Source organism: Mobula birostris, chromosome 5 (genome assembly GCF_030028105.1).
Source record: "Mobula birostris isolate sMobBir1 chromosome 5, sMobBir1.hap1, whole genome shotgun sequence".
NCBI classification, from domain to species: domain Eukaryota; kingdom Metazoa; phylum Chordata; class Chondrichthyes; order Myliobatiformes; family Myliobatidae; genus Mobula; species Mobula birostris.
Genome location: NC_092374.1, coordinates 102,694,873 through 102,719,654, shown reverse-complemented (window position 1 = coordinate 102,719,654; position 24,782 = coordinate 102,694,873). Strand labels below are relative to the sequence as shown.

At 44.4% G+C, this 24,782-nt stretch overlaps 1 protein-coding gene across 11 annotated transcripts in view; it reads left to right on the top strand.

Moving 5' to 3' along the window:
• Positions 1-856: 856 nt before the first annotated feature.
• Positions 857-24,782, top strand: part of LOC140197313 (uncharacterized) — a 59,314-nt gene continuing 35,388 nt past the window's right edge. For 4 of the 11 annotated variants that reach the window (XM_072257264.1, XM_072257265.1, XM_072257261.1 and 1 more), the window contains exons 1-3: positions 909-988; positions 14,309-14,463; positions 22,904-23,033. Coding sequence is in view for 2 of the 11 variants with exons in the window: in XM_072257266.1 (XP_072113367.1) it covers positions 14,449-14,463; positions 22,904-23,033 (145 nt within the window). In the remaining 9 variants the exon portion in view is untranslated. The other 7 variants (XM_072257259.1, XM_072257256.1, XM_072257258.1 and 4 more) reach the window with 7 other exon arrangements.

The following is a 24,782-nucleotide window of genomic DNA, read 5'->3' as shown; positions in this document are numbered from 1 at the left end:
AAGGTGCTCAAAAAACTGAAAGACTTAAGGGTACATAAGTCACCTGAACCAGATGAACCACACCCTAGGGTTCTGAAAGAGGTAGCAATAGTGATTGTGGAGGCATTAGTAATGATCTTTCAAAATTTATTGGACTCTGGCATAGTGCTAGAGGACTGGAAAATTGCAAATGTTACTCCACATTTTAAGAAAATGAGGAAGGCAGCAGAAAGGGAATTATAGACCAGTTAACCTGACCTCAGTGGTTGGGAAGATATTGGAGTCAAATTATTCTGGATGAGGTTATAGAGTACTTGGTAACACAGGACAAGACAGGACAAAGTCAGCATGGTTTCCTTAAGGAAATTCTTGCCTGACGAACCTGTTGGAATTGTTTGAGGAGAATACAGTAAAAGGATTTTTTTCTCTTTGCCAGTGACTAGTGGTGTCCCACAGGGGTCGGTGTTGGGACCACTTCTTTTTGTGCTGTCTATCAATGATTTCGATAATGGAATAAATGGCTTTGTTGCCAAGTTTGCAGATGATACTAAGACTGGTGGAGGGGAAGGGAGTGTTGAGGAAACAGGTAGGCTGCAGAAGGACTTAGAAAGATTTAGAAAATGGGCGAGAAAGTGGCAAATGAAATACGATGTCGGAAGATGCATGGTCTGCACTTTGGTAGTAGAAATAATTGCAGACTATTTTCTAAACAGGAGAAAATCCAAAAGATGCAAAGAGACTTGGGAGTCCTTGTGCAGAACACCCTAAATTTAGGAGTAGTAGCGTTGCCCTTTTAAATGTTTCATCAAAACAGGGTGTCAATTCAGCACAAAGCTGGAGAGCCAATTAAAAGATCTATTGATCCCGCCCAGTCCTGAAAGTCCAGCTCTTGGTAGTGTTGCTATGGTTTCAGTCTCTCAAGGTAAGGTTAATAATTTCCTAAACACAAGCCCCAATCTTTGTACTCTTGGAGCCGAAGTGGACGTGAAACTTGTCCCAGTTTCTTACGGTGAGCATTGGACTTGATGTCGATGTTGTGTGTTGGGTAGTTAGGGACAGTTTTAGCTGGGCATGAAGCCAGCCTTGTGCAGTTTCTAGCCAAAGTTACCATCTGCCAGCAACTTGCCTGCGCTCCTTTCTTTGGTCGACTCGTTGGCAAAATTTCCGAAATGTTCTTCCACTTTGTAAATAAAACTCTGTGTGTGCCCTGACCTTCGAGGTACAGTTATCATCTTTATTAAGGAATTTTAAACGGGACTTGTTTCATGCCAAAGAAAAAACCTGTTTATTTGGAAGTATGAGGCTGCTAATACCAAGGCAGGTGTTGCTTCAAATTTCCAGGCAGCAGGGGGGCACGGCTGTCTTGTCTGATTGATTCAAGGAAGGGATTGAGGAGCCGCTTCGGTGAGATCGTGAACGTGGGTACATGAACACAAGGAATATATCAGCCGAAGTGAAGCATGTGAATAAAATAGATTGCAGAAAAAGTGACTGAAGAAAAATGGATCTAGGTATCACCATTTAGTGATACTCGGACCGTTAAACAATGGGAGTTTGCTATGTGGCTCACTGAGCCCGACACATACGTCAATGAGTCAGTGATACTTAATTTGTTTAGTAAATGGGCACAATTTCCAAGTACAACAGCAGAAGTTTCAGGAACAACACCATCAATGGTTGGAACAAACCCGAAGATGTTCAAGGGGTCAGAATCTGTAAGTGAGAAAAAATAATTTCAGCCCAGACTGCAGCTGTTTATCTCCATTCAGAGACGGTCAGTGTAAACCCATGGACCGACTGAGCCTGACGCAGTCACCTGCAGGCTATAGGCCAAATAGGAGGAGGTGCGATTAGGGTGGGTTCTTCTTAGAGGAAGGATGTGATTGTGTTAGAGAGGGTACAGAAGAGATTGACAATGACATTCCCTAGATTTCAGTGATAGACTGATAGGCAAGGTTTGTTTCTCCTGAGTCTGGAGGAGGCTGATTATTGACTAAAGTGTTTGAAGTGGGATTGTGCTGACTGAGGAGGTGGAGACACTTGGTACTCTCGAACGATTAAGAATCATCTAGACAGATTCAGAATCAGATTTTTTAGCACTGACATATGACGTGAGATTTGTTGTTTTGTTGCAAGAGTATAATTAGAAGACATAAAAAGCTATAAATGACAGAAATAAATAAAGGGATGTAGGTGTAGTGTTCATGGTCCATTGAGAAATCTGATGACAGAGGGGAAGGAGCTGTTACTGAATCATTGACAGTCTTTGAATATGAGTAGGGAACAAGCACTTGACTCACCAGACTTAATCAGGTAAATGAGATTAGAGCAGAATGAAGAGCTACGATGTTGGGAGCTCAGTGACCTGTTTCTCTACTTTGTTATTTATTTTATTGAGACACAGTGTGGAATAGTCCTTTGGCTTTTTGAGCCACGCTGCCCAGCATCCCCTAATTTAACCCTAGCCTAATCAGGGGACAATTTACAATGAGCAGTTAATCTACCAACTGGTTTGCCTTTGGACTGTGGGACGAAACCCACGTGGTCAAAGAGAAAATGTACAAATTCCTTACACACAGGCAATAAAGCTGGGTCGCTGGTACTGTAAAGCGTTGTGCTAACCACTACACTACCCCTACATCTTATACAGATCAAACACTCTTTGGAATGTGATCAACAGGCAGTCTTCTGTTTTGTAAAAGTTCTATGGAGATTATGGGATAAGGAGTATTGGGAAATATGGATTGTGGAGTGGTGCTTTTGTTGCCTGCTGTAAGCTCTCTATTCACTCTGTTGTGGAAGGCCACTAATGCTCTGAGTAGGTCAGGCAGCATCTGTTAATCGAGTAACAGTTCATGGAACACACTCAAAATGCTGGCGAACGCAGCAGGCCAGGCAGCATCTATAGGAAGAGGTACAGTCGACGTTTTGGGCCAAGACCCTTTGTCAGGACTAACTGAAAGAAGAGATAGTAAGAGATTTGAAAGTGGGAGGGGGAGATCTGAAATGATAGGAGAAGACAGGAGGGGAAGGGATGGAGCCAAGAGCTGGAAAGTTGATTGGAAAAACGGGTATGTTCCAAGGAAGGATATGTGGCTGTAGTAGCGGGTCTGGGTCAAAATGTCAAAAAGTTGAAGGGCTGAAGAAATTATAGATGGGGAGCAGTGAGAGAGAGTTTCACTAAACTCCCATCGAAAAGAAGATTTAAACTTCTTCAGTGTAGGCATCACTGGAAGAGGCTTCACAGCAGTGGATTTAAAAACGCAAACACGAGGAAATCTGCAGATGCTGCGTTCCACCAGCATTTTGTATGCGTTGCTTGAATTTCCAGCGTCTGCAGATTTCCTCATGTTCGCATTAACAGTTCATGGCTTTTCTTCATTCATTTCAACTCTGATTTTGTTTCTCTCACTCACTGCTCCCCATCTATAATTTCTATTGCCAGCATTGTTACTGATTTGATATGGCCATAGATTGAAAATTGCTGTTTCAGATTTCTAGCAGTTTGCTTGTAATTGTATGCCACCTGTCTCAGCTGATTGATTTGCCTCGAAGCCAAGGGGTCCACAGATGCTTTGGTTAATGGTGGGGCGACATTGGGAACCCCAGCTCTAAGCCACGTACTGACTTGTCTGTCCTTCTTCACCATGTACAGGAGAACAAGGGAAGGCACTGTGATCAGTGTATGCACTGTACTAAATCAAAATAAAAATTATTGGTAAATCTTTTGAAAAACGCAAACACAAGGAAATCTGCAGATGCTGAAAATTCTAGCAACACACACAAAATGCTGGTGGCACGCAGCAGGCCAGGCAGCATCTATAGGAAGAAGTACAGTGGACGTTTTGACTGTACTTCTTCCTATAGCCTGGCCTGCTGTGGTCCACCAACATTTTGTGTGTGTTGTTAGTAAATCTTTTGTCTGGGAGTTTTGAGTCTCTGATATGTGTCTTTCAAGCCCAAAAGCCATACTTGCCATATTAGGTACCTAATGTTGAAAGATTACCTATCTCTGTCTCTATCACTTCTTTTGCAGCTTCCCCCACCCTCACAACCTCCCACGTATGTTTCCTCCAGCCCCCTGGTTCTTTCCTCAGTATATCTTAAATTAAACTGCATCAAATGTTTATAACAGCTGCTTTTTGAAGCCCCTTGGAATATAGGTACTAGTTGAAAGTGATTTATCAATGCACGGAGCGGGAGGTAGGGGACAGACAGTGTTAAACAACATGTTACATTTGCATGGGGATTGGGAGAATGCACTTTCATTGATGGATTTCAATAGTAATGCGAAATGATCACCTTTTGGTTTGGAAAATAGTTCTTTTCATAGTATATTTTGGTTATAGGGACCAGAAATGGCTTTCTAGGCATATTTGCTTCACTACACATTCTGCACACCAGTAACCCAAACACACTCCCACCCATTACCAGAACTGTGTGTGGGCTCTTGATCCAGCTGGGGGTTATGCAGCAGTTGAAACATATTGGTCAACCTTCCCTTATCGGTCTCCTACAGCATAGAGGTAGGAACCACAGCTGTGGGAGCTGAGCAAATAGTAAACTGCACAATGAACTTGTCAAACTGCACCCAGTTTCCTGCTGGTGAACTGTGTGACTTGGCAGTGCTGCAAGCAGTCTGAACAGTTTCTAAATACACCTTATAATAGTGCAGTGTCACATCCATGGGGTCCAATGCAATTTCTTTTGCATTTATCACGTATCTGTGCAAAAAAGTCTAGTTTTCTCAATTAAAATTCTCTGCTTTCTCCACTCTATAACAATGAGAATACAGTTTTTGTGCTTATAGGATCATTTAAAGTTCATCAGAGAACAGAAACAGATCCTTTCAGCCTACCCCACACCAACGTCATCCCTTTTATTCACATCCCTTTATGCCACCTTCTCCATGTCTGTTTCTAGATATACACTGTTCCTCTCAAATCTCCTTTAAATTTCCTCCCTTTCTGCTTCAGCCTTTGCTGTCTATTTCTAGATTTTTTTGACCTGGGCAAAACATTCTGACTATCTATCATAGCCATGTCTTTCATAATTTTAAAAGCCTCCATAGGGTCACCCTTCAACTTGCTACGTTCCATTGAAAAAACCAGCCTATTAATCGTTCCTTATAGCTACAGCCCTCCATTCCAGGTGACATGTTGCTAACACTCTTCTGCAGGCTCTCTGCCACATTCTTCCTATAGTATAGGGACCAGAACTGCACACTATACTCCAGTGTTTTCTGTAGCTGCAGCACCATGTCACGTCTCTCATGCTCAATATCCCAGCCTATGAAGGCAAGTGTACCAAATGCCATCTTCAATACCCTATCCACCTGTGTCATCACTATCATGCAATTATACACCTGAACCCCAACGTCTCACCACACATCAGTGCTCCTAATATCCCTGCTCTTTCCTGTTAGTTTTACTTCTCAGAGGGAATGACCTCTCATCTCTAAAGTTCCATCTGCCAACAACCCACCCAGCTTTCCAGTTGATCTATATGAAGCTGTGTCCTTGGACAATCTTCTACCCCAGCAATTTTCAGGTCCATCTGTAATTCATCCAACAGAAGTTCGAGCAAAAACCCTTGTGATATATCAAATTGCTACAGATTTCCTTTTGGAAAATGCTCCACCCACCATTTCCCTCTGCCTCTATTACCAAGCTAATTTTGGCCAACCTGCCTCCACTCTTCTGTCCCTTTACTTCTAGACTAGCCTACCATGTTGGACATTGTCAAAAGCCTAACTAACTAACATCTACACTCAGTGGCCACTTTGTTAAGTACATCCTGTATCTCAGAAATCGCCTCTCTTGCTTCCCTTGGCCTCCCAGGATAGATGCCATCATGCCTCAGGGATTTAGCTACCTTAACATGAGCCAATATTTCTAATACTTCTTCTTTCTTCATGCAGACATCCTCCACAATATTAGTGTACCTCCCCCACCTCTCCTGCCTGTGAATCTTGTGAATACCAATGACTAGTAACACACATCAAAGTTGCTGGTGAACGCAGCAGGCCAGGCAGCATCTCTAGGAAGAGGAACAGTTGACATTTCGGGCCAAAACCCTTCGTCAGGACTAACTGAAAGAAGAGCTAGTAAGAGATTTGAAAATGGGAGGGGGAGATACGAAAAGATAGGAGAAGACAGGAGGGCGAGGGATTCAAAATGGTAGGAGCAGACAGGAGGGGGAGGGATCCGAAACGATAGGAGAAGACAGGAGGGGGAGAGATGGAGCCAAGAGCTGGACAGTTAATTGGCAAAAGGGATATGAGAAGATCATGGGACAAGAGGCCTGGGGAGAAAGAAAAGTCGGGGGGGGGGGACTCAGAGGATGGGCAAGGGGTATAGTGAGGGGGATAGAGGGAGAAAAAGGAGAGAGAGAGAAAAAGAATGTGTGTATAAAAATAAATAACAGATGGGGTACGAGTGGGAGGTGGGGCATTAGCGGAAGTTCGAGAAGTCAATGTTCATGCCATCAGGTTGGAGGCTACCCAGACGGACTATAAGGTGTTGTTCCTTCAACCTGAGTGTGGCTTCATCTTTACAGTAGAGAAGGCCATGGATAGACATATCAGAATGGGACGAGGAATTAAAATGTGTAGCCTCTGGGAGATCCTGCTTTCTCTGGCAGACAGAGCATAGGTGTTCAGCAAAACGATCTCCCAGTCTGTGTCGGGTCTCGCCAATATATAGAAGGCCACATCGGGAGCACCGGACGCACATATCACCCCAGCCGACTCTCAGGTGAAGTATCGCCTCACCTGGAAGGACTGTCTGGAGCCCTGAATGGTAGTGAGGGAGGAGGTGTAAGGGCATGTGTAGCACTTGTTCCATTTACAAGGATTACTGCCAGGAGGGAGATCGGTGGGGAGGGATGGGGGGGATGAATGGACAAGGGAATCGCGTAGGGAGCGATCCCTGCGGAAAGCGGGGGGTGGGGGGAGGGAAAGATGCGCTTAGTGGTGGGATCCCAATGGAGGTGGCGGAAGTTACAGAGAATTATATGTTGGACCCGGAGGCTGGTGAGGAGAGGACAAGGGGAACACTATTCCTAGTGGGGTGGTGGGAGGATGGAGTGAGAGCAGATGTGCGTGAAATGGGGGAGATGCGTTTGAGAGCAGAGTTGATGGTGGAAGAAGGGAAGCCCCTTTCTTTAAAAAAGGAGGACATCTCTTTCATCCTGAAATGAAAAGCTTCATCCTGACAGCAGATGCGGCGGAGACGGAGGAATTGCGAGAAGGGGATGGCGTTTTTGCAAGAGACAGGGTGAGAAGAGGAAGAGTCCAGATAGCTGTGAGAGTCAGTAGGCTTACAGTGACAAGTATTCATTTAGGAGCTGGAACCACATGTAGATTACCCCACTGGTCTCTGAGGGGACCTATTCCCTTCTGAGCTCCCCTTTTGCTTCTAACGTACTTGTATCTTAATTACTAAGTTTATTTCACGGTGCCTGGTTTTCTTTTTGAAGTAAGAGGGATAGGAACAGACAAGTTAGGGAAATGTTTAATTGGAGTAAGGGGAACTATGAGGCAGGAACTTGAAAGCATAAGTTGGAAATAGATGTTCTCAGGGAAATGTACCGAAGAAATGTGTCAAATGTTCAGGGGATATTTGCATGGGATTCTGAATAGGTACGTTCCAATGAGACAGGGAAAGGATGGTACAGTACAAGATCCGTGGTGTACGAAGGCTGTTGTAAATCTTGTCAAGAGGAAATGAAGAGCTTAGGAAAAGTTCAGAAAACTAGGTAATGATATGAATCTAGAAGATTATAAGGTTTGCAGGAAGTAGCTTAAGAATGAAATTAGGAGAGCCAGAAGGGGCCATGAGAAGGCCTTGGTTGGCAGGATTAAGGAAAACCCCAAGGCATTCTACAAGTATGTGAAGAGCAAGAGGATAAGACGTGAAAGAATAGGACCAATCAAGTGTGACAATCGTAAAGTATGTATGGAACCGGAGGAAATAGCTGAGGTACTTAGTGAATACTGAAGCAAAGTATTCATTATGGAAAAGGATCTTGGCAATTGTAGGGATGACTTGCAGTAGATTGAAAAGCTTGAGAATGTAGATATTAAGAAAGAGGATGTGCTGGAGCTTTTGGAAAGCATCAAGTTGGATAAGTCACCAGGACCGGACGGAATATACCCTAGGCTACTGTGGGAAGCGAGGAAGGAGATTGCTAAGCCTCTGGCAATGATCTTTGCATCATCAATGAGGACGGCAAAGGTTCCAGAGGATTGGAGAGTTGCAGATGTTGTTCCTTTATTCAAGAAAGGGAGTAGAGATATCCCAGGAAATTATAGGCCAGTGAGTCTTACTTCAGTGGTTGGTAAGTTGATGGAGAAGATCCTGAGAGGCAGGATTTATGAACATTTGGAGAGGTATAATATGATTAGGGATAGTCAGCATGGCTTTGTCAAAGGCAGGTCACGCCTTACGAGCCTGATTGAATTTTTTGAGGATGTGACTAAACACATTGATGAAGGAAGAGCAGTAGATTTTAGCAAGGCATTTGGTAAGGTACCCCATGCAAGGATTATTGAGAAAGTAAGGAGGCATGGGATCCAAGGGGATATTGTTTCATTGATCCAGAACTGGCTTGCCCACAGAAGGCAAAGAGTGGACGTAGACAGGTCATATTCTGCATGGTGACCAGTGGTGTGCCTCAGACATCTGTTCTAGGACCCTTACTCTTTGTGATTTTTATAAATGACCTGGATGAGGAAGTGAACGGTAGGGTTAGTAAGTTTGCTGATGACACAAAGGTGTTGTGGATAGTGTGGAGGGCTGTCAGAGGTTACAGCAGGGCATTGATAGAATGCAAAACTGGGCTGAGAAGTGGCAGATGGAGTTCAACACAGATAAGTGTGAGGTGTTTCATTTTGGTAGGTCAAATATTATGGCAGAATATAGCATTAATGGCAAGACTGTTGACAGTGTGGAGAATCAGAGGGATCTTGGGGTCTGAGTCCATAGAACACTCAAAGCTGCTGTGCAGGTTGAGTCTGTGGTTAAGAAGGTATACGGTGTATTGGCCTTCATCAATCGTGGGATTGAGTTTAAGAACCAAGAGGTAATGTTGCAGCTATATAGGACCCTGGTCAGACCCCACTTGGAGTACTGTGCTCAGTTCTGGTCGTCTCACTACAGGAAGGACGTGGAAACCATAGAAAGGGTGCAGAGGTGATTTACAAGGATGTTGCCTGTATTGGGAAGCATGGCTTATGAGAATAGATTGAGTGAACTCGGACTTTTCTTCTTGGAGCAACGGAGGATGAGAGGTGACCTGATAGAGGTTTATAAGGTGATGAGAGGCATTGATCGTGTGGACAGTCAGAGGCTTTTCCCCAGGGCTGAATTGGCTAGCATGGGAGGGCATAATTTTAAGGTGCTTGGAAGCAGATACAGAGGAGATATTAGGGGTAAGTTTTTTACTCAGAGTGTGATGAGTGCGTGGAATGGGCTGCTGGCGGCAGTGCTGGAGGCAGAAACTATAGGGTTTTTTAAGAGACTCCTGGATGGCTACATGGAGTTTAGAAAAATAGAGAGCTATGGGTAAAGCCTAGGTAATTCTAAGTTAGGGACATGTTTGTGGGCCGAAGGGCTTGTGTTGTGGTGTATGTTTTCTATGTTTTCACTGACTTAAGTAAGATATTAGTAAGAAGGAAGAAATGAATTATAAATAAGAAACAAGTTCTTTATTATGTCTCCTTTGAACCTTGAGTGATTTATCTAATATTAGTTTCCTATACCCGGCACACACAGTACTGTACAACAGACTTGGGCACATAGAACCATAGAACATTACAGCACAGAAACAGGCCTTTTGGCCCTCCTTGGCTGTGCCAAACCATTTTTCTGCCTAGTCCCACTGACCTACACCTGAACCATATCCCTCCATACACCTCTCATCCATGTACCTGTCCAAGTTTTTCTTAAATGTTAAAAGTGAGCCCACATTTACCACTTCATCTGGCAGCTCTATCCACACTCCCACCACTCCCTGTGTGAAGAAACCCCCCCAATGTTCCCTTTAAACTATCCTCCTTCACCCCTAACCCATATCCTCTGTTTTTTTTTCTCCCCAAGCCTCAGTGGAAAAAGCCTGCTTGCATTCACTCTGTCTATACCCATCATAATTTTATACCTCTATCAAATCTCCCCTCATTCTTCTACACTCCAGGGAATAAAGTCCAAGCCTATTCAACCTTTCTCTGTAACGCAGTTTCTCAAGTCCTGGCAACATCCTTGTTAACCTTCTCTGCACTCTTTCAACCTTAACTAATATCCTTCCTGTAATTTGGTGACCAAAACTGCACACAATACTCCAAATTCAGCCTCACCAATGCCTTATACAACCTTACCATAACATTCCAACTCTTATACTCAATACTTTGATTTATAAAGGCCAATGTACCAAAAGCTCTCTTTTCGACCCTATCTACCTGTGATGCCATTTTTAGAGAATTTTGTATCTGTATTCCCAGATCCCTCTGTTCTACTGCACTCCTCAGTGCCCTAGCATTTACCTTGTATGTTCTACCTTGGTTTATCCTTCCAAAGTGCAATATCTCACACTTGTCTGTATTAAACTCCATCTGCCATTTTTCAGCCCATTTTTCCCAGCTGGTCTAAATCCCTCTGAAAGCTTTGAAAACCTTCCTCACTGTCCACTAATCTTTGTATCATCAGCAAATTTGCTGATCCAGTGGACCCAGCACTGATCCCTGTGGCACACCACTATTCACAGGCCTCCACTCAGAGAAGCAATCCTCCACTACCACTCTCTGGCTTTTTCCATCGAGCCAGTGTCCAATCCAATTTACTACCTCTCCATGTTTCCCTAACGACTGAATCTTCCTAACTAACCTCCCATGTGGGAACTTGTCAAAGGCCTTACTGAAGTCCATGTAGACAACATCCACTGCCTTCCCTTCATCCACTTTCCTGGTAAACTCCTCGAAAAACTCTTAATAGATTGGTTAAATATGACCTACCATGCACAAAGCCAAGTTGACTCTCCCTAATAAGTTCCTGTCTATCCAAATACTTGTAGATCCTATCTCTTAGTACTCCTTCCAATAATTTACCTACTACTGATGTCAAATTTACCGGCCTATAATTTCCCAGATTATTTTTAGAGCCTTTTTTAAATAACGGAACAACATGAGCTATCCTTCAATCCTCCGGCACCTCACTCGTAGATACCAACATTTTAAATATATCTGCCAGGGCCCCTGCAATTTCAACACTAGTCTCCTTCAAGGTCCAAGGGAATACCCTGTCAGGTCCTGGAGATTTATCTACTCTGATTTGCCTCAAGATAGCAAGCACCTCCTCCTCTTCAATCTGTATAGGTTCCATGACCTCATCACTTGTTTGCCTTATTTTCATAGACTCTATGCCAGTTCCCTTAGTAAATACAGACGCAAAAAACCCATTAATATCTCCCCCATTTCTTTTAGTTCCATACATAGCCGACCACTCTGATCTTCAAGAGGACCAATTTTGTCCCTTACTATCCTTTTGCTCTTAATATGCCTGTAGAAGCTCTTTGGATTATCCTTCACCTTGACTGCCAAAGCAACCTCATGTCTTCTTTTAGCCCTCCTGATTTCTTTCTTAAGTATCTTTTGCACTTTTTATACTCCTCAAGCACCTTATTTGCTCCCTGTTTCCTATACATGTCATACATCTCCCTTTTCGTTATCAGAGTTCCAATATCCCTTGAGAACCAAGGTTCCTTATTCTTTATTCATTTTGCCTTTAATCCTGACAGGAACATACAAGCTCTGCACTCTCAAAATTTCTCCTTTGAAGGCCTCCCACTTACCAATCACATCCTTGCCAGAGAACAACCTGTCCCAATTCACGCTTTTTAGATCCTTTCTCATTTCTTCAAATTTGGCCTTTTTCCAGTTTAGAACCTCAACCCGAGGACCAGATCTATCTTTATCCATGACCAAGTTGAAACTAATGGTGTTATGATCACTGGAACCAAAGTGTTCCCCTACACACACTTCTGTCACCTGTCCTAACTCGTTTCCTAATAGCAGATCTAATATTGCATCCTCTCTAGTTGGTCCCTCCTGAACACATTTTACAAACTCTAACCCTCTAACTTTTAACAGTATGGGAGTCCCAATCAACATGTGGAAAATTAAAATCCCCTACCACCCCCCCCCCCGCAACCCTTCATTCTTCTGCCTCTATCACGTCTGAAACATCGGAGCCCTGGAACACGTTTAAAAAAATTCTGTAAAGTGAAGAGGCTTTCAAAAATAATGAGTTGAAAAATTTCTAAATATCAGAAATGTTATGATAAAGAGCATTAAACAGTAAAACCAAATCAATATTTGCTGTGACCACCCTTTGCTTTTAAAACTGCATCTGTTCTCTTGCTTTCTAAAACAATCGGCAGGTAGGTTGTTCCAATCATCTTGGAGAACTTGCCACAGTTCTTCTGCAGACTTTGGCTGTCTCGCTTGCTTCTATCTCTCCAGGTAATCGCAGGCAGCCTCGATGATATTGCGATCTGGGGTCTGTGGAGGCCATGCCAACTGGAACCATATATTAAAAAAATCTAGCATGCCTAAGCCTTTTGCACAGTACTGTATACTTCTCCCTTTTCCCTCAAAACCTTACAGGGATTCTGAACCCTCAGTATCTAATTTTTAAATACTTCATACTATTCAGAAGTTGTTTTCCCTCAAGCAGCTGCTGCCAGTCTTTTTCTGCTTGGTTCAGTATGATACTGTAAATCTTGTAAATCGCCTTTCCTCACTTTAGGGCTCTCTCCTAAGGACAAACCTTGTCTTTTTCCATGACTGCCTTGAAGCTTTCTGGTACATGGGCATTATTTTGATCTGTGAGCACTGTTCTGATCCAAGGGCACCGCTCCGATTTACAGACACCACTCCAATCTCTGGGTACCATTCCAAACTACAGGTCCTGTTCCAAACTATGGATGTAGCTGACCTAAGAAAAGGTCAGCGACATCCCCCTTCCTACTTTGACTCTTTATACTGTATACTGCTTCAGAAAACACATTTTTGAATATATTTTACAAATATCTCTGTATCTAAGCTCCTTGCAATAAGGCAGTATTAGGAAAGTTAATGTCTCTTACTATTACTAGCCGATTGTTTAGACAGACTTCTGCGATTGGCCAATTTACCTGTTCTTTTAATTCTCTCTGACTGTTGAGAGGCTGATAGTTTAATTCCATCAAAGTCAGTGCTCCTTTCTCAGCCTGAAATGTCAACTGTTTACTCATTTCCATAGTCGCTGCCTGACCTGCTGAGTTCCTCCAGCATTTTGTGTGCATTGCTTTGGATTTCCAGCATCTGCAGACTTTCGCGCGTGTATAATAGAAAATTAAAGTGACAGAAATTTGGACAATTTGGGCCACATTTACAGATTAGAGTTATTATGCAAAATGGTCACCTAGTCTATATTTGGTCTTCCTTATGTAGATAAGACAACATCGTTTTCAGCATCAGCCAAAAGAAGAATTAGCAATTTTTCACATGAGCATTTAAAGCCCCAGGTACTTGGATGGGAGGATAGGAGTAAAAGAGTAGTTGTCAAATGAGGTAGTGTTCATGGGCTCAATGTCCATTCAGGAACTGGATGGCAGAGGGGAAGAAGCTGTTCCTGAATCACTGAGTGTGTGTCTTCAAGCTTCTGTACCTCTTTCAATGAGAGGAGAGCAACCTTAATGATGGACGCCACCCTTTTAAGGCGTCACCCCTTGAAGATGTCCTGGATACTACGGAGGCCAGTGCCCAAGATGGAGCTGACTAATTTTATAACTCCTTGCAGCTTACTTCAATCCTGTGCAGTAGCGCCCGCCCCCCCCAAACCAGACAGTGATGCAGCCTGTCAGAATGCTCTCCACGGTACATCTGTTTTCCAGTGTTTTAGGTGACAAATCACATCTCCTCAGACTCCCAGTGAAGTATAGCCGCTGTTGAATCTGAAGCCTGGTGACTGGAAGCAAGAACATCACCTGAATGTGATTCTGACAGGGCCGGGCAGGGAAACACAAATGGGCGGAAGAGAGAAGTGATTTAACCAGGGGATGCACTCTGCAATGCTGAGTTGTGAGGAGGATGATTATTTTGCACATTTTTTTCTGTAGTTGGTAGTATATACTCCTACGGGACTTTATCGGCCATTTAATGTTCTTTAAGAGAATTTCTAAATGGAAGGGAAATACTGTGTTATTCAGTGAGGGGAGGTTTGGTAGATGGTTGAGCCTGTGAAGGGAGAGCGTATTATGTAATATTCTCATTTGCTTTGTGGAATTGGCCAAGGCTAGGATATATCACACTGGTGCTGTGGTTTCTGCTATTTGAGAGGAGGTTCCAACTGAATCTTCTCTGAACATTCATCCACTTGTCAACAATTGCCGTGCACACCTCAGAACAGAGTTCGGTAACTCACAGGAAGAAACATGGAGGAAAAAAAGGTGAGCAAATCTTAAATAAATATATCAAATTGGTGATTGATGGTTAGAAACATAGAACCCCTGCAGCACAATACAGGCCGTTTGACCCAAGATGTGTCGAACATGTACTTACTTTAGAAATTACCTAGGGTTACCCATACCCTCTATTTTCCTAAGCTCCATGTACCTATCCAGGAGTCTCTTAAAAGACCCTATCGTATCCGCCTCTGCCACCATTGCCGGCAGCTCATTCCATGCACTCACCACTCTCGCATAAAAAAACTTACCCCTGACATCTCCTCGGTACTTTCTTCCAAGCACCTTAAAACTGTGCCATCTCTTGTTAGCCATTTCAGCCCTGAGAAAAAGCCTCTGACTATCCACACAATCAATGGCTCTTATCATCTTATACACCTCTGTCAATTCATCTCTCATCCTCCGCTGCTCCAAGAAGAAAAGGCCAGGTTCACTCAACCTATTCTCATAAGGCATGCTCCTCAATCCAGGCAACATTCTTGTGCATCTCCGCCGCACCCTTTCTATAGTTTCCACATCCTTCCTGTAGTGAGGTGACCAGAATTGAGCACAGTACTCTAAGTGGGGTCTGACCAGGGTCCTATATAGCTGTAACATTACATCCTTGCTCTTAAACTCAATCCCACAGTTGATGAAGGTCAACACACCATATGCCTTCTTAACCATAGAGTCAACCTGCACAGCAGCTTTGTGTCCTATGGACTCAGACCCCAAGATCCCCACTGCCAAGAGTTTTACCATTAATCCTATATTCTGCCATCATATTTGACCTACCAAAATGAACCACTTCACACTTATCTGGGTTGAACTCCATCTGCCACTTCTCAGCCCAGTTTTGCATCCTATTAATGTCCCGCTGTAACCTCTGACAGCCCTCCATACTATCCACAACACCCCCAATCTTTGTGTCATCACCAAATTTACTAACCCATCCCTCCACTTCCTCATCCAGGTCATTTATGAAAATCACAGAGTAGGGGTCCCAGAACAGATCCCTGAGGCACACCACTGGTCACCAGCCTCCATGCAGAGTATGATCCATCTACAACCACTCTTTGCCTTCTGTGAGCAAGCTAATTCTGGGTCCACAAAGCAATGTCCCCTTGGATCCCATGCCTCCTTACTTTCCCAATAAGCCTTGCATGGGACACCTTGTCAAATGCCTTGCTGAAATCCATATACACTACACTTACTGCTGAACCTTCATCAATGTGTTTATGAAAACACATCCTCAAAAAATTCAATCAGGTTCGAAAGGCATGACCTGCCTTTGACAAAGCCATGCTGACTATTCCTAATCATATTATGCCTCTTCAAATGTTCATAAATCCTGCCTTTCAGGATCTTTTCCATCACTGAACCACTGAAGTAAGATTCACTTGTCTATAATTTCTTGGGCTATCTCTACTCCCTTTCTTGAATAAGGGAACAACATCTGCAACCCTCCAATCCTCCAGAGCCTCTCCCATCGCCGTTGACGATGCAAAGATCATTGCCAGAGGCTCAGCAATCTCCTCCCTCACCTCCCACAGTCGCCTGGGATACATTTCATTCAGTCCCGGAGACTTATCCAACTTGATACTTTCTAAAAGCTCCAGCACATCCTCTTTCTTAATATCTATATGCACAACCTTTTCAATCCACTGTAAATCATCCCTACAATCGCCAAGATCCTTTTCCATAGTGCATACTGAAGCAAAGTATTCATTAAGTACCTCCGCTATCTCCTCCTGTTCCATAGATTTTTCAACAGCCTTTGTACACCATGGTTTCTATACCCTACCATCCTTTCCCTGTCTCATTGGAATGTACATGTGCAGAACGCCACACAAATATCCTTTGAGCATTTGGCCCATTTCTTCAGTACATTTCCCTGAGACCACCTGCGCCCAATTTATGCTTCCAAGTTCCTGCCCAGTAGCTTCATATTTCCCCTTACTCCAATTAAATGCTTTCCTAACTTATCTGTTCCTATCCCTCTCCAATGCTATGGTAAAGGAGATAGAATTGTGATCACTATCTCCAAAATGCTATCTCACTGACACCTGACCAGGTTCATTTCCAAATACCAGGTCAAGTACAGCCTCTCCTCTTGTAGGCTTATTTACATATTGTGTCAAGAAACCTTCCTGAACACACCTAACAAACTCCACCCCATCTTAACCTCTTGCTCTAGGGAGATGCCAATCAATATTTGGGAAATTAAAATCTCTGACCATGGCAGCCCTATTATTACACCTTTCCAGAGTCTCTCTCCCTAGCTGCTCCTTGATGTTCCTGTTATATTGGGTGGTCTATATATATATATAAAAAAAACCCAGTAGAGTTATTGACCCCCTTCCTGTTCCTAACTTCCACCCACAGAGACTCAGTAGACAATCCCTCCATGACTTCCTCCTCTTCTGCAGCCGTGACACTCTCTGATCAGCAGTGCCACACCCCCACCTCTTGCCTCCCTCCCTGTCCTTTCTGAAACAGCTAAATAACTATTCCTGCCCCTGAGCCATCTAAGTCTCTGTAATGGCCACAACATCATTGATCCAAGTACTGATCCACGCTTTAAGCTCATCCATTTTGTTCATAATGCTTCTTGCATTAAAAATCTCAAACCATTGGTTTGAGCGCATCCCTCCTCTATCACCTGTCTATCCTCCCTCTTGCACTGTCTCCAAGCTTGCTCTATTTGTGAGCCAAAAGTCCCTTCCTCCGTCTCTTCAGTTTGATTCCTACCCTCCAACAATTCTAGTTTAAACTCTCCCAATAGCCTTAGCAAACCGCCCCGCCAGGATATTGGTCTCCCTGGGATTCAAGTGCAACCCATTCTTTTTGTACAGGTCACACCTGCCCCAACAGGGGTTCCAATGATCCAGAAATCTGAATCCCTGCCCCCTGCTCCAGTCCCTCAGCCACGCATTTATCCTCCACCTCACTCTATTCCTTTGCTCACTGTCGCGTGGCACAGGCAATAATCCCAAGATTACTATCTTTGAGGTCCTGCTTCTCAACTTCCTTCCTGACTCGCTGTAGTCTGTTTTCAGGACCTCCTCCCTTTTCCTACCTATGTCGTCGGTACCAACATGTACATGACTTCTGGCTGTTCCCCTTCCCACTTCAGGACATGATCAGAAACATCCCAAACCCTGGCACCTGCGAGGCAAATTACCATCCACGTTTCTTTCTGTGTGAATCTCAGAATCTCCTGTCTGACCCCCAACTATAAGAGTCCCCTATCACTGCTGCCGTCCTCTTCCTTTCCCTACCCTTCTGAGTCACAGGCCCAGACTCTGTGCCAGAGGCGCAGCCACTGTTGCCTCCCCCAGGTAGGTCATCCCCCCCCCCCCAACAGTACTCAAACAGGAGTACTTATTGCTAAGGGTGACAGCCACAGGGGTACTCTCTAGTATCTGCCTCTTGAAGGAGCAACACCGCATATTCCATCTGGGTAGCATCCAACCTAATGGCACGAACATCGACTTATGGTAAATTTCCCCCTCCCCCTTCCTCCTTCAGTTCCCCACTCTGGCCCCCTTTTACCTCTGCTCACCTGTCTATCACCTCCCTCTGTGTCCCTTCTCCTTCCCTTTCTTCCATGGTTTACCTTCTTAGAGTTATAGAAAACTACAGCACCAAAACAGGCCCATCGGCCCATCTAGTCCATGCTAAACCACTTAAGCTGCTTAGTCGCATCGACCTGTAGCCAGACCATAGCTTTCCACACCATTGCCATCCATGTACCTGCCTTCTTCTCCAGCCCATTACCTTTTTCCACCTATCAGCTCCCAGCTGCTTGCTTCATACCCCCTCTCCAACTCAAGTGCTGACCAGCTGGTGGCGCAGTGAGATCAGTGCCGCACTCCGGAGAGAAGGTTCCCGAGTTCGAATCCAGGTCGGGCCACCCCCGAGTACACTTTCCATCAGTGCCAGGTTGAGTGTCGAGCTAGCCACTCGGCCTCGAAAAATATACAAGGGTCGAGTCAGGAACGTTCATACCATGACCCGGATAATCCTGACACCACGTGCCAGGCAAGAATGGCTGAATGTCTGGTACGACACGCTTTTAAAAAAAAACACATTCAAGTGCTTCACATATCACCTTCTATCTTGTACTCCTTCCCCTCCCTCCACTTTCATATTCTGGCATCTTCTTTCCTTTCCAGTCCTGAAGAAAGGTCTCAGCCCGAAACATTGACTGACTATTCATTTCCTAGAAGCTGCCTGACTTGCTGAGTTCCTCCAGCATTTTGTATGGGTTCCTTTAGATTTCCAGCATCTGCAGAGTATCTTGTGTATGTGGAATTGGTAAATGTGTGTTATTCTGAAATAGACAATAGGTGCAGGAGTAGGACATTTGGCCCTTCGAGCCAGCACCGCCATTCACTGTGATCATGACTGATCATCCACAATCAGTATCCAGTTCCTGCCTTATCCCCATAACCTTTGATTCAGCTATCTTTAAGAGCTGTATCCATCTCTTTCTTGAAAGCATCCAGAGACTTGGCCTCCACAGCCTTCTGGGGCAGAGCATTCCATATATCCACCACTCTCTGGGTGAAAAAGTTTTTCCTCAACTCCGTTCTAAATGGCCTACCCCTTATTCTTAAAACTGTGGCCGCTGGTTCTGGACTCACCCATCAGCGGGAACATGCTTCCTGCCTCCAGCGTGTCCAATCCCTTAATAATCTTATATGTTTCAATAAGATCCCCTTCTAAATTCCAGAGTATACAAGCCCAGCCGCTCCAATCTTTCGACATATGACAGTCCCGCCATCCCGGGAATTAACCTTGTGGACCTACGCTGCACTCCCTCAATAGCAAGAATGTCCTTCCTCAAATTTGGAGACCAAAACTGCACACAATACTCCAGGTGTGGCCCTGTACAGCTGCAGAAGGACCTCTTTGCTCTTGTACTCAATTCCCCTTGTTATGAAGGCCAGCATGCCATTAGCTTTCTTCACTGCCTGCTGTACTTGCATGCTTGCTTTCACTGACTGATGTACAAGAACACCTAGATCTCATTGTACTTCCCCTTTTCCTAACTTGACTCCATTTAGATAATAATCTGCCTTCCTGTTCTTACCACCAAAGTGGATAACCTCACATTTATCCACATTAAACTGCATCTGCCCACTCACCCAGCCTGTCCAAGTCACCCTGCATTCTCATAACATCCTCCTCACATTTCACACTGCCACCCAGCTTTGTGTCATCGGCAAATTTGCTAATGTTACTTTTAATTCCCTTATCTAAATCATTAATATATATTGTAAACAGCTGCGGTCCCAGCACTGAACCCTGCGGTACCCCACTGGTCACCGCCTGCCATTTCGAAAGGGACCTGTTAATCGTTACTCTTTGTTTTCTGTCAGCCAGCCAATTTTCAATCCATGTCAGTACTCTGCCCCCAATACCATGTGCCCTAATTTTGCCCACTAATCTCCTATGTGGGACTTTATCAAAGGCTTTCTGAAAGTCCAGGTACACTACATCCACTGGCTCTCCCTTGTCCATTTTCATAGTTACATCCTCAAAAAATTCCAGAAGATTAGTCAAGCACGATTTCCCCTTTGTAAATCCATGCTGACTCAGACCAATCCTGTAACTGCTATCCAGATGTGTCATAATTTCATCTTTTATAATCGACTCCAGCATCTTTCCCACCACCGACGTCAGGCTAACCGGTCTATAATTCCGTTTTCTCTCTTCCTCCCTTCTTGAAGAGAGGGACAACATTAGCCACCCTCCAATCCACAGGAACTGATCCTGAATCTAGTGCTTCAGAGAAAAGAAGCTGTCATTGTTTCTTACAGATGACCCAAGCCCACTCCAGAATCATTTAGCATTACCCTTTCAGAGGTCCAAGCAGTTTTTCTGCCTAAGTAAAGGACCAGACTACAGAGGTCAAAGGGAAAGTTCAACCATCCCCACAACCTCTGTCAAATAGCATGGACAGTCAGTGAAGCCACTCCCTAGCAACAGCACCTTTTGTATGCCTGCCCTGAATTATAAAAGACAATGTGTTTATTCCAGCAGAGGCACTGTCCAATGATAATCTCCTACACAAAATCTATCTGATGTTCTTTCCTTTGCCCTTTACTCTACCAGGTCTCGATAACCAGATCAGATATCTCCTGGTTCGAGTACTGCTGAAGATATTTGGCTCAAATCCAAAGACTCTTGTCATTTAGTCCTTGACTTGCATCCAGAGAGACTTTATGGAATAGCAACACTGAGAACGCCTCCTCTGGATGAATGTGAGAAACAAGGGAGTTTGAAGGAAAACATTTTAAAACTGATGCCTCCTGTTTAAAAATGGGGAATTTTCAAATGAACCCCTGGAATTTCCTGCTACAGAGGGCTGTGGAAGCTAGATCATTAGAAATCTTTAAGGCAGAGATTGATAAATATTTGAAAGGTCTATCTGCTGCTGGAGGAAGGCCCCTGTACTAGAGTGATCTCTGCCTCTGCCTCTCTACCTTGACAAACTATTATGCTGCTTAGTCTCACTGACCTGCTCCTGAACCATCGCCCTCCATACCCCTCCTATTCATGTACTTAGCTAAATTTTATGGGAATAGCCACAGAAGAAGAGAGTAAGAGTTTGGCACAGACTAGGAGGGCCGAGGTGGCCTGTTTCCATGCTGTAATTGTTATGTGGTCATAGAAGAGCTGAGGGCAGCGTACAGTAGATCAGTCAATATCATATTGAATATTCGGACAGAGTAGAGGGAGCAGTAGGCCAATCTCTGCTGATAGGTTCTTGGGATTGGAGGGTGATACAACACTAAGAAGGGCTCAAAGTTCAAAGTACAAAATTCAGAGTAATATGTATTATCAGAGTACATACATATCACCATGTACAACCCTGAGATTCTTTTTCCAACAGGCATACTTAGCAGATCTGTAGAACAGTAACTGTAAACAGGATCAATGCAGATGAAAATGCAGCTATTCAGTGAAACTTGTACATACCAACGAAGATGTCCAACTCCCTCTAACCCAGGGGGTTCCCAGACTGGGATGCACAGACTCTCAGCATTGGGCCGTGGTATAAAAAAAGGCTGGGAACCCCTTCCTGTCCATGTACCTGTCCAAATGCCTCTTAACTGCCATCATTGTTGCTTCACTCTCTCTGACACATGCATATACGCACGGCCCTCTGTATGAATACAGTTTCCTTAGTTCCTTTTAAATCTTTCTGGTCTCACTTTAAACCTATTCCCTGACCCCAGGGAAAAAGCTATCTGCATTCACCCTATCCATGCCCATGGTGATTTTTACTCCTCTACAATTCAACACATCCCAGTCTCCTGTGCGCAAAGGAGCAAACTATTGCAATTAATTTATTCAACCGACACACATCAAAGTTGCTGGTGAACGCAGCAGGCCAAGCAGAATCTCTAGACGGAGGTACAGTCGACGTTTCAGGCCGAGACCCTTCGTCAGGTTTCGGCCTAAAGATAAACACAAAATAATCTGCAGATGCTGGGGTCAAAGCAACACTCACAACGCGCTGGAGGAACTCAGCAGGTCGGGCAGCATCCGTGGAAAAGATCGGTCGACGTTTCGGGCCGGAACCCTTCGTCAGGACTGTAGGGGGAAGGGGCAGAGGCCCTATAAAGAAGATGGGGGGAGGATGGGAAGGATGGTAGGTTCCAGGTGAAACGTTTCGGACCGGAACCCTTCGTCAGGACTGTAGGGAGAAGGGGCAGAAGCCCTATAAAGAGATGCATCTCCTCCTAGAGATGCTGCCTGGCCTGCTGCGTTCACCAGCAACTTTGATGTGTGTTGCTTGAAATTCCAGTATCTGCAGAATTCCTCATGTTTGCAATTGGTTTATTATTGTCTTATGTTCCGAGATACAGTGAAAAGCTTGTCTTGCATAAACAGTGCATTGTAGATCAAAACACTACACGGTGTATTAAGCTAAATGAAGGTTAAACCATATCAATAAAGTGTAAAATCTACTGAAAGAGTGCAGTGCAGGTAAGGTGCAGCATCATAACAGAAGTCCAAGGACCATTTTATCTCACAAGAGGTCCGTTCAGTGGGATCGCTGTTCTTGAGACTGGTGGTGCACTCTTTCAGGCTATTGAATCTTTTACCTGAAGAAGGAAGGGAACAAGAGAGAATGTCTGGGAGGGTGGGGTCTTTGATTTTGCTGTCTGCTATCCTGAGGCAGCAAGGAGTATAACTAGAGTCCATTGAGGGAGGATGGTTCCTGTGATGTGCTCCACAGCTCTGTGCAGAACAATTGCCATACCAAGCCATGGTGCACCTGGACAGGATGCTTTCTATGGTGCACCAATAAAAATAAGTAATAATCAATACAGACATGCCAAATTTTTTGTACTGTTTGGTTGGAAATTACATTTGATTTTCCATATGACTGGTGCTGTGGAATTAATGACAGTCATTTGTGTTTCAGGATTCCTCTCCATCTTGCAACTACAGAATAGTGCCAACATCACTTCCCCTGTCCAGTACCCTAACCACCACTCTTTCAAATGCTTCGACTTGTGACAGGACCACACCTTCTCCACAGTCACCAAACAAAGGTCAGTATGTGCAGTGCAGAAATCGGGTGGCAGGGTGGAGATGCTGCTCTACCAAAGGAGGTGTTAGGTGATCCCTCCCTTCGTTGGCCTGCAGGTCACCCTTGGGCAAGGTGTAGCACCTGCTTAGCCCCATCCCTCCCCCACCCCCACGTGAAGCCATGGGAGCAGGTGGTGGATGGTCGAATGAGCAGCTAGTGCATATCACAAGTCCTGGTGATGTGACCACTGTTGCCAGGCAGACAATCTCTGAAGAGTATTGGTAATGGCTGGGATCACCCGTCTTGTAAAGACACTGCCCAGAGAAGGCAATAGCAAACAACTTCTGCAGATAAATTCGCCAAGAACAATCATAGTCATGGAAAGACCATGATCGCCCACATCATACGACACGGTACATAATGAACAAACAAGTAGGGGTCAGATACTGATATTCCAGTCTGAATCTGAACTCAGAATGCCAGTCCAGCCCAAAGCAACAGAGTGAGTGTTTCTGTACTCCCATACAAGGAGTTATCTCCATCGAAGATGTTGGGATCCAACCATAACCTACTTCAAAATGTAAAACTTACCAAAGGAGGTGCCTGTGTGGCAGGAGCAGTACAGGAAATGAGTGAGTTTATGCCTGATACTGTGCCTAACTAAGGCTATCCCACAAAATGGTAAGGGCAAAGTCCCACAATTATCTCAGCAGGTCAGACAGCATCTATGGAGGGAAATGAAAAGTTGAAGTTTTGGGCTGGGACCCTTTATCAGGGCTAGAAAGGAAAAGGGCAGAAGCCAGTATAAGAAGGTGGGGCAGGGGAAGAAGCTCAAGCTAGCAGATAAAAGGTGAAGGAGTGTGGGGGAGGGGAATGAAAAGGCATGAGCTCAGAAAAGCTAGGAGCTGATGAGTGGACCACAGAACAGAGAGAGCCCCCTCACCACTTCTCTTCTCCTTCCACACCCTCTCTATTTTCCTATCACCTCCCTTGGTTCCCCACCTCCTTTTTTTTTAATCCATAGCCTCTATATCTTAGTAATTCAAGAACTTATACAAATGTTTCTTAAATATTATGAGACAATCTTCCTTGACCACCCCCTCAAGCGCTACAATTCATTTTTCAACCATTTTCTGTGGAAAGTCTTCATCTCTTCCAAACTTCCTACGTCTTAACTTAAATCTATGCGCTCTCAGTTTAAGACATCCTCCAATGTTATCCCTCATCTATAGTGAAGTCCATCACCCCTGCTGGATCATAGGCTGTCGACAGCAGCTTGCCAGAGTCCTGGCCAGTCTGTCAAGTTGTCGCCAGTGCAGTCCATCTTCCCCTTCTTCCCCCAGTGAGGAGGTCTTTGGAGTTTCTGTTGGCATTTCTGTAGGTCTGGGTTTTTATACGATGGGGTTGGACCATAAGATACAGGAGCAGAATTAGACCCAATCTTCTGTTTTCTCCCATACCTCCACACCCTGACCTATCAACCTCTGCCTTAAATATACCCAATGACTTGTCTCCATAGCTGCCTATGGCAACAAATTCCATAGATTCACCACTCTCTGACTAAAGAAATTCCTCCTCATCTCCATTCGAAATTGTGAGTCTAGTCTTAGACTCCCCCACCATCAAGAAACATCCTTTCCACATCCACTCCATCAACGCCTTTCAACATTTAATAGGTTTCAATGAGATACCCCTGCAATCTTCTGAATTCTACTGAGTACAGGTCCAGAGCCATCAAACCCCACTTGGAGTACTGTGCTCAGTTCTGGTC